Raw genomic sequence first — 11193 nt, forward strand, 5'->3', positions numbered from 1 at the left:
GAGAAGTAGTATAATTTGATCCTTCTGGGTACTCAGAAAAAAGCAGACAGGATTTGGGGTTGCTAAGGTGATATTATTTTACTGTTCTTCTCTTATGGAAATAACATGTTGGTCAAAAACAGTTCTCAAAGAGTAAACAAAAGTGATTTTACCATTTGGGTGCTCATTCTTCAAGACTAAGATGAATACGAGGTCTTTAGATATTTTAAGGCCAAATTAATCATGTGGTGTTACGGGTTTCTGTAGCATTTTGTGAATTGCTATATTTTAATTATATTACATCATTGTATTTTAGGTTATTTATAGGTGTTTCCTAAACTGTGTGTGAGCACTGTGGATTGCCGGTTATATCCAGTATCTTTTTATGTTCTGCTTCTAATTTAGTCCTGACGATAGGTGCTTGATCTCATTTTAACAAGAGGCGAATGTGTGTATATGGATGTGAATGATTCCCCAAGACAAATTTAACAGGTATCAACGTTCTGTGAACAAGTTCCATTTATTTTCTGTCAACGCACTGATTGCATTAAATTGTCATTCATTTCTGTTTAAATCGTATAAAGTATTATTCCTCGGTGCCAACAGGCTAGAATCATTTTCCGCAAAGAAAATAGTTATTTGGGCCTATAAAATGATGCCCACGAGAAAGATTTAACCCTGTCTTCCAGGGTTTGTCCTTCACGTATGGCTTTCCCCCGATTCCTTTCACACTGTTACTGGAGCGCCAGACTACCGGACCCGCAAGCCCCACGCGAGGGCTGGGCATTTAGCAGATTGCCAGGAACTACGTCGACAGGGAACGCAAGCGACTGAGGTGAAGGTTGTCGGCGGGCCATATTTTCAGTACACAAGCGGCGGCCAATCCAGCCCGGTGGCCCTTAGGGTGCAGGGCGTGCGCAATTTAGCCCGGTGGTCCTTAAGGGTTCGGGGCGGCCGCCGCAGGGCCGTGGGTCGCCACTTCTCACGTGCGGGATGTGGCTTCTGGCGTCTGGCGGCCTGCTGGCGGTTGGACGGCGAGTGGGAGGAAAGAGGGCGGTGTTGTGGGCGGCCACTGCCGTCCGAGGCGCCAGGGCGGCTGTCTCTCGGACAGCCTCCTGCAACACGTCCACGGGGCCGACCGGCGGCGGAAGCGCTGGGCTGCGGAGAACTGTGCCGCTTTTCCGGCGTCCCGTGCCTGCGCAGGTCGGCCTTTGGAGGGCTTGCGGGCCCGAGTAAGGGTGGGTGGTGGTGGACGTAGGTCCGATCTGGGGAGCCCGGCTCTCTCACAGCTTCTCCCCGTGCCTGCTGTGGACTCTAGTGCGGAAGGAGCCCTCTGCGGGGTTGGCGGGCGTAACAGGCCTTGCTTGGGGAGCAGCCCGTAGTCCCGGGGGGCACGGCGCCGGCAAGTCTAGGATCATCCGTTGGAAAGTGGTTATTCTCTGGGTGGTACCAGGCAATTTACAGGGTGTTGCAATAAATACAGCGGATTTGTGGAGACTTATTTTCTCCTGCTCTTTAGCAGAAGCTCGGAAGGGTTAATTTGCAACAGCAGTGTACGCAGCACCTGAGCCCGAATTAAGAACTCGTATAACCTGAGTTCTATTTTTTTTATTGGGTGGTTCTATATTTAGGAATTCTTTTGCTCCCTGGACAGAAGGGATGGAGTTAATTTTCTCATTTTCATATCAATAAGTTGTCTTCTAATCCTGTCCTGTAAAATAATCAGGATTGAAACTTGGAAGAAATCCCTAACATAGGAATTCGAATCTAATATTTCAGCAGAAAGTAATTAGGCCTATCTTATGAAGTGTGTGTGCTGTAAAATTCATTTTCAGACGTTCGGGGACTCTTGGTCCCGTGAAATTTGATGTTGGATTTCAAGTGAAATACTTTTCTTAAAAGGAACAAGGGATGAAATAGGATGGATATAAGGCCTTCAGGAAAAGAGTTACTCTTATTATTTTTTGGTACTGTACTAGCTATAGTATATTTTAGAAGTATTAAAAACGGTCTGGACTTCACACAATCTGATTTTACAGTGTTTTGCTTACATCATGTTAAGATTAGTTTTTGAAGAGCAAGTGCATGTAAATCTTTGATAATCAAATGAGAGTGATGTTCTCATTAACAGTTTAATAGAAGAAACTATTCCAGTAAACATTTTATGTGCTCAAGGCCACACTATTTAAAAAGCTTGGAGCAGGGACGCAAACCTAGGTCTTCAAACTCCAACTCAGTATGTGTCTAGTTATGACTGATATTAAGGAAAGACATTCTATTAGCCAGTTTGATTTCTTTAGCTGTGCAGATTTGGGAGAATTCCTTAAATCACCTCATGTGACAAGTTCTCTTTTCATTATCTTAATTTTTTTAATGTAAAAGTTGGTCTAAATGCAATTTATTATATACTTATAAAGGTACTCTGTTTCAATAGATACCTCTTTGTTGGGAAAGATGCGTTCGATGCTTACGTACACAAGTTGAAAAACCAGAAGATGGAAGGCTGATTTACACTGGGAATCTGGCCCGAACAGTGTTTGGTGGGTAATCAGAAATGAGCGTTTCCTTTTTTTTCCCTTTTAATTGTTAAAAAAAAGAAAATGCTCTTAGCTTGTGTTATTTTAGCACCTGTTAATTGCAAGACATAAGGAAAAATTAGCTTATAATTTTTTTCTTGTGGCCTTTTGATAAAAGATTTAGAGGTTGAGACCTTTACATTTTTAGATTTAAAGTAGATTTTTGAAGTCTGTTATGACTTCGTGCTCTTATGCCTGGGTGTTAAAGCTTCCTTCCTTTGGTCACCTCTTGGGATGTTTAACAACAAAATACAACAAAAAGTGTATATTTGTATAATGTTTGAATATACAGAGAAAAAAATAGAAGAATACCTCTCATAAGTAGTTATTTTCGGGGAAAAGACAGTTATGTACTTTAAAAGTTTGGCAGTTAAAATGAGCATGCTATACTTTCTTTTACATTTTTTCAGGTCATCTTTCAACAAACATGTTTTTTAGTGGCTTTCCCAGGTAGTAGGAAGTTATTGAGAAGGAAGAGATAGTGCTAAATTGTTACAAATTTAAAGCTCTTTCCTTAGATCATAATTTAGGTTTTAGTATGGAATAATTTAGTAAGGAAGGTTAAGAGAACCTGAGTATCTCATTATAATCTTTAAAAATATATATCCTGAACTATCTGGAGGATTATTTTCCAATCAAGTCCACTATAAGATTTCAGCACCCACATGTGTATTTGTGTTTTTGGTCATGCTGGTATCAACCAATTATCTAAAATTTGCTTTGGAAATCTGTAAGTTCTCAAGTGTGTGATATTAAAATAGAGTATATTTAAAGTATAGCTTTAGCTATTTAAAACTTTTTAGGAACAAAGGCTGATTATCATCACTATGGAATGGCATTGTGAAGTTAAAGCAATAATCAATTTTGAATGGTTAGAACTTTCTTCAGAAGCCTGTGTCACATCTCTGGCCTGAGATACCTGGCTTGATGCCACCGAGCTGCATTAACAGTGATCCTCATTGTACCCTTCCTTCTGAATACAGACACTGTTCCTTCAAATGCAGGGAAGGCTTATCAATTTATCCAATGTTCCCACTTGACTCCATTCTAGAAAAGACAGAATATTAATAGGAATTAATGTTGGTGTGGGTAGGATGTAATATTTGTGGAAGCACAGCTATACAGCATATTCAGAGTTCTAGAATTGTAACTTGTAGAGGAATTTAATGTTTGACTTCATTCAGTATTATGATAATAGAAAGTCACTCTCTACACTTATCAGGGATTAATATTTTTATGTAGAAACTGAGAGGCAAATGTAAAACTAAGTGAGAGACATTAGGATATATCTTTGAGGTACCATTCCTGGAGGTTCTTGAAACTGCCAGATGGGTCCTAGTTTAAAGACATTTGAAGAACCTATTAGTTGATAGGTTTTTTTTGTAATTCAGCAACAAATAATTACCAATGTCTTAGTATTGTTACTCTTATTTCAAGATGAGTAGACTTTTAAACATGAAAAAGTGTGAAAGAAGGACATCCCAGGCATGAAAGTAGCATGAGCAAAGGTTGGAAGATGGGAAAGTCTAAATAAATAGCAATTACTTCAATCCAGGCAAAATAAAGTATATGTATTAGTTTCTTAGAGCTCTTCTAATAAATTTCCACAAACTTGGTGGCTTAAAACAACAGAAATTTATTCTCACAGTTTCCAAGGCTAGAAGTCTGAAGTCCAGGTGTCGGCAGGACCATGCTTTGTCTGAAGGCTGTGGGGAAGAATTCTTCCTTGCCTCTTCCAGCTTCTGGAAGCTCCCTTTTGTGTTCCTTTGGTTTGTGGCTGTATTACTCATCTCCGTGTTCTACTTTACACGACCTTTTCTGTGGCTGTTTGTCCTACTCAATCCTTATAGGGGTACTCTCGTTGGACTTAGGGCCCACCCTAATCCAATATGATCTCATCTCAGTATTTAATTATCTGCACAGACCATATTTCCAAATAAGTTCACATTCTGAGGTTCAGGGTGGACATAAATTTCAGGAGGATACTATTCAACCCACTGCAATATGACAAAAGTAATGGGGAAAAAAGAGGTAGTTGAAAGTGCTGAGGAGGCTTTTGATATAGGAGGCAACTTGGTCCACATTGTATCCCATGTGTCCCAGTGTCATGGCAACTACTGTGGGAGGAAGGAATTATTTTTAAATTACTGACGTAAGATAAGCCCTCAACCAAGAGCAGCCTGTGGGTGAGAGTGTCTGCTTTGTTATGGCCTTACCAGTAGAGTATGTTGTTAAACTTCTGGTTTTTGCCAGTTTGGGGAAAAATGGTATCTCATTGTGGTTTTTATTGCATGTTTTATATGATTGAGGTTTAGCATCAATTCATCTGTTTAAGGACCATGTGCATTTTTGTTTCAGTGAACTGTCTGCTTATATTTATTGCATGTTTGTTTACAATGTTTTTTTTTTTTTTCTTCTGAGATGCTAGAAACCTTTTATATATTGGGAATATTATCTCCGATATAAGTTGCAAATATTTTTTCATTTGTCTCTTACTTTGTTTATGGTATTCATATCTATGTACATTTTTAATCAGATTTATCAGTCTTTCCCCCTGATTGCTTCAGTATTTTGAGTAATAATTAGAAAGGCATTCTTATCCTCAGATTATAAAGGACTTTATGGATGTTCTTACACCTCTGTGATTTTATTTTTTACATTTCAATCTCTGAGTTATTTGGAATTTTCCTGCTGTATGGTATGAGGGATGGATTGAATTTAATTTTTTTCTGTGTGGCTATCCAGTTGTTTCAACACCACTTTTGCCCACTTAATTTAGATTAATTTTTATCCTATACTAAATATCCATATACGATGAGGTTTATTTCTAGATTATTTATTTTGTTCCATTGATCTGTCTGCTTTTTTATGCTCCAGTACCATGCTATTTTAATTATAGCTTTATGCTTTAGTATCTAATACCCCCTCTTTATTTATGCTGCTTTTGTTTTTCCAAATTAACTTTATAATCAATTTGTCTAAGATCTCAACTTGTCTATTTTCTAAACAGATGGCATTTTTATTGGGATCATGTTGAAAGTATACATGCAAACTAAGACATTTAAAGTCATTCTTTTATTTATTGTAGTAAAATGCATAACAAAATTTATCACTTTAACAATTTTTAAGTATACAGTTCGGAAGTCATTGATTTTGAATATTTCTAATGTAAGTTGAATACTTTTTCTGTATATTTCTTACCCACTCGTGTTATTGTTTATTTTTATTTTTTATTTTTTTGGTAATTTGTTGTTTTAATCCTGGGCACTTGATAAAATTAGATATATGGAAATGCTTGTTAATACAGTTTTACTTGATAATTTTCTGACTGAATTGACTTTTATAGTGTTCATAAGGACATTTGAGTAATATTAAATCTCTTATTTTGGAACTGAGGTAGAGGCCAGTTAACCCTACAGCAATTTTCCATTTGGAGAGACAATGCTTTGGAATGGCCAACAGCCTGGACTCAAGTCACATAACCTGGATTTGAACCCCAGCACTGCCGCTTAGTAACTGTATGACATTGAGCAAATGCCTCATTTTTTACGTCTCAAGTTACCTCATGATAATAATTTTGAACCTATGTTACAGTGTTTTCTGTAGATTTCATGAGTAAAATATCTAAAGTGCTTAAAACAGAGCCTGGGATGTTATAACACTTATATGTGTTTTGATTTTGTTATAGTTTTAATGATGATCTAGTAAGAAGAAAGGTGGAAAATTAATTGAATAGATTGATTCTGAAAAGTACTAATTCTCTCCCCCTTTTTTTCCCATTTAGGTGTGAAATGTTTCTCTTATTCTACAAGCGTGATCAACCTTGCATTTCTACCATACATTTTTGCACAAAGTAATATTGTATTTGGAAGTCTGACTTTGCAAATCTTATTTTATGGCATCGTAGGAAGCTTTACAGTGATCACTCCAGTACTGCTTCACTTTGTTACAAAAGGCTATGTCATTCGGTTGTACCATGAGGCCACAGCAGACACTTATAAAGCCATTACTTACAACGTTGTGCTTTCAGAGACAAGTACAGTGTTTCATCAGAGTGACGTGAAGATTCCTAATAGTGCACGTGTATTTACCACATTTTATGCTAAAACAAAATCACTGTTAGTTAATCCAAGTCTCTTTCCAAATCCCAAAGACTATGACCATCTTATGGGTTATGACAAACCATTCACTTTTGATATGGAAGAAATCAGTGAAAAGAAACAGCTTGAAGATGAGAAATGAGTCTACTGTTTTTATATTTGTGCTTAAATGTGATTTAGGTTTCCACCTGTAATAAAATTGTCTATTATGTTTTCTGTTAGTGACTGATTGTTAAAAATAGTTTGAAACTATAGTAAACAACTTTTAATTTTCAGAGAATTATATTCCTTTATAATAACAAGCTATGTGAAAACAGCATATAATACGACACCACTTGTGTTTTTAAAAAGGTGTGAGAATACATGTACATGTTGGCATATGCATAGATAATTGAATCAAGAGTGGTTGCCTTTAGCTGGGCATCAGATGTCAGACACGTAAGCTTAGTTATCTTTCCTTTGTATGGCGATCAGATGTCAAGGAAATAGGGGAAGTTATTTTTCCTTTGCCTTTGGATTTTTCTTTTTTATTTATTTTTTAATATTTTACTTACTTTTAGAGAGAGGAAGGGAGGGAGACAGGGATGAAATAGCAATATGTGACAGATACATTGATCAGTTACCTCTTGCATGCTCCCAACTGTGGGGACCTGGCCCACAACCCAGGCATGTGCCCTGACAGAATCAAACCAGTGACCTCTGAGTTCATAGGCTGGCGCTCAATCCACTGAGCCACATCAGCCAGGGCCTGGATTTTTCTAAGTGTATTATAGATACTATCTTTTCTCACATTGAAACTCTTTTTAAAAGTATAAATTCTGGAAAGTAGTGTTAATCTCTCTTTGGTCCAGTGCACAGCTTATTGCCTATGTTTTCTGGCAGGGATGCCCATAATAAGACTGTCCATGTGCAGTCACGTGTGTGTTCAGCTTTGGGGGAAATGGTGACCGAAGTAGTGTTGTCTTACATGGTCCCATCTGTTCCTTATGCACTCTTCCCTTGGTGCACCGTCAGCAGGAAAGTAACATGTACTGAATAGATGGATGGTACATTTTATAAAGTAGCAATCTGTATGCTAACTTCTTTTTAAAAAGAAATATCAATTTGCTGTTCCACTCATTTCTGCATTCATTGGTTGATTCTTGTATGTTCCCTGACTGGGACTATAACCTACAACCTTGGCATATTGGGTCGACACTAACTAACTTGAGCAACCCAGCCAGGGATATGCTAACTCATTAAATATTGGCATTTTAAGATTTTTACCTCTGATTTAAAATAAAAATTGGTTCTCATGAATGATTTTCAGCTTTGGCCAAAAGACCTCAAACCATGCTGTTTAGATCTGTAGATACTTAAGTGCTAGAATGTGCCAAGTACTGTGCTAGTTCTGCGTCACGGTTAAGGACAAAACAACCAGACTGTATGGAGCTGCCTAAAGTCTTACTGCCTGCCTAGGAGGTAAATCTAATCATGGCTTGCCTCTGTGTAGGAGAGGTGGATGGGGAAGCAGCAGGGCTATCATTAATTCATCAGGAAGATCATTTCAAGACTGAAGCTGCTAGAAACTTACAGTTTAAGGAAGAAAAATACTCATCTGTCTGAGATCTGGAGCCTGCCTTTTCAGAGAATGGGCTCTGGGTCTCAGAAAGATGAACAAGCTGGTGCCATCTCTGTCCTCGGGCTGCATCTCTTCCTGCCTGTTCTGTCCTACATTACCTAGATATATACCTGTTGCTGTCTTAGCAGTTAAGGTGATTTATTATCTGTCTATAAAAATTACATCATCAAATTGCTCATAAAATACTGGAGAGGGTCCTGGGTGGTGGGGATCAGTGGATTGAGCGCTGGCCTGCAAACCAAAGGGTTTCTGATTTGATTCCCAGTCAGGGCACATGCAGGGTTGCAGACCAGGTCCCAGTGAGGGGTGTGTTGAGAGGCAACCACACGTTGATATTTCTCTCCCTCTCTCTCTCCTTTCCCCTCTGTCTAGAAATAAAATCTAAAATAAATAAAATACTGGAGAGTAGAAGCAAGAAAAAATTTCCTAGTTCTAGAAAAACCCAGCTTTGTTAACATTGTAAAGTTTTCTGTTACGGTTCATCATCATAATTTGAGTACATTTTACCTTTCTTTAAATGTCTATTCTTGTAACCATTTTGTCACCTGTGTAATGGAGTAAAAAAACCTATTTTAGTATCAGAATAATTGTTCAGAGGACAACTTGGTTCAGGGAAAAGAAAAAAAGCTTAAAAAACTGAGTGAGAAAGATGACTTCTCAGAAGGATCAGCATGCAGAGGGTAACATGACGATTCTTCACTGAAGTCAGTCAGCAGAAACAACTCGGGCCAATGTAAGAAGTACATGCACATCTCTCCATGCCACTTCACTAACCTCACCCCAAGCAGAGCGATCTTGGAAAGATTGGGAAGGTGATGAGTTCCCCACTGTCAATGTGAAGGGCATTGAGTCAGTTTTATTTGAGTTTTAAAGGGTAGGGTGACCCTAGCTGATAACTTGGGTTATATCAGATAATAAATATACCCTTGGACAACAAAATGTATTGTAATTATTTTCCTCAATGTAGATTTAATCATACTGAAAGAGTGCAGCTTTTGGGAACAAAGGTAACAAAATGGCTGTTAGGCATGAATGATAGCCTTAGTTTGGAAACAGTTGTTAAAATGGTATTCTATTTTTTTTCAGAATACTCTGTACTTTTGTTGCTTTGAGAATTTCAAACCTTAAGTATGAGAGTACAAGGAGCCAACATGACCAATTTGTGGTCAGTATTATTTCATCTAGACTCTAGCCACTTGCCCTCTACTTTTGTTTGGGAGCATCTCAGACATAACCTTAAATACTGAATTTTGTAACTCTAAGATAAGGACTTAAAAGTATAACTACTATACCATTATATCTAAACCACCTTCCCCAGCATTATCAAATCGTCTGTTCAAATATCCAATTGTTTTGTAATCCCCCCCACCAACACACATTTTTTTTTTCATTTTAACTTTTATTGTTATTCAATTACAGTTGTGCGGTCACACACATTTTGTTTGGATTAAGATCTAAGTAAAGTTTACACCTTAGTCACCAATTTTTGACATGTCTTTTAACACTTAAAATTGTGGCTCCTTCCTTTTTTTTTTTTTTTACTTTTTTTTCCCCCCTCCTTGCAAATTATCTGTTGAAGAAGCGGAATTTGCCCTTTACACGTTTCATGGTCTAGATTTTCTGATCGTATCCCCAAGGTGTAATTCAACATATTTCTCCGTCTTCTGTATTTCCTATAAATTGGTGGTTGGACTTGAGGCTTCATCAGTTGCGGTTTGCTTATTTTAGAGAAGACTAATTCATAGATTATGTTGTTTGTATTATCAATTTTTACATTAAAAAATGGCCCTTTAGCCCTGGCTGGTGTGGCTCAGTGGATTGAGTGCCAGCCTGCGAACCAAAGGGTTCAAAGCTGAGAAAGGCAGAAAAACAGATTCTTCCCCTAATCTCCAGAAGGAACCAACCCTGCATACACTGTAACTTTAGCCCAGGGAAACTGATTTCAGACCTCTCACCTCCAGAGCTGTAAGAGAATGCATTTGTCTTGTTTTAAGCCACTATATTTGTGGTTATTTGTTACAGTGGCAATAGGAAACCCATCTTTGGTCAATGGGACCGACTTCAAATTGGTTATCTAAGATGATAAGGAGTTTCAGGCTCATGTACATTTTCTGCCCCAGACCTAGAATCAACAATTTCTCCAATTTTTGTTCCTTTTAGAGGGAAATAGTATTTCAAGACAACTATGGGCTTTTCCTCTTTTGTTTTCTGTCACTTTTTAAACATTTTAAAATTATGGTAAAAAAAAATTATCATCTTAACCAATTTTAAGTGTGCAGTTGAGGACAGTTCAGTATAGTGCTAATTATATTTATGTTGCTGTGTAACATCTGTAGAACATTTTTTAAAATCTTGCAAACCTGAAACTTAACACCTATTGAAGAACTCCCCATGGCCTCAGCCCCCAGGGGGTTTTTGCCTTTAAAAAAATTTGGAAAGTCGTACAGTTCTTTAGTGAAAACTTACCAACATGTACGTATTTTCCTCTGAACTTGTGGATTTTTATGCCCCAACTCCTCATGCCATTGTAATCCCAGTGTCCTATGATTTCAAGTAGCAAAGAACCTAAAGGATCAACTGTTTTCTAGAATTGAGTAAGGGTTTTGAAATGAAACAAATGCCACACACGAGATAGTGACCATTTTATTAATGCAGCTCAAAATACTTCCTGGGGCTGCAGTTCGCTTCAGGCAGTGCATTCTCAAGCCTGGTGGCATCCCAGCCCCCAAAGCAGAACTACAGGTAGTGTCCGTGTTTTGGGGTCTCATGTGTTTAGGGTCTCCTCCAGCCTGGCTCTGCCCCATGGCTGAGCCTGTTACTGAGCAGAAATAGTTTGCATGTGACTATTCGGTTCAGATCTATACGCTCAGCGCTCTGAGCCGTGAGAAATTGTTATCTAAAGAACCTGTGTGGGAGA

At 38.1% G+C, this 11193-nt stretch overlaps 1 protein-coding gene across 1 annotated transcript; it reads left to right on the forward strand.

Moving 5' to 3' along the window:
• The first annotated feature begins 858 nt into the window (after positions 1-858).
• Positions 859-6869, forward strand: TMEM70 (transmembrane protein 70). Its single transcript, XM_024578284.3, has 3 exons — positions 859-1182; positions 2414-2519; positions 6340-6869. Exons 1-3 carry the CDS (start codon positions 973-975, stop codon positions 6795-6797), a joined length of 774 nt encoding a protein of 257 aa, XP_024434052.3. The 5' UTR covers positions 859-972; the 3' UTR covers positions 6798-6869.
• The last annotated feature ends 4324 nt before the right edge of the window (positions 6870-11193 follow it).

The sequence above is a fragment of the Desmodus rotundus genome, chromosome 8, assembly GCF_022682495.2.
Source record: "Desmodus rotundus isolate HL8 chromosome 8, HLdesRot8A.1, whole genome shotgun sequence".
NCBI lineage: Eukaryota > Metazoa > Chordata > Mammalia > Chiroptera > Phyllostomidae > Desmodus > Desmodus rotundus.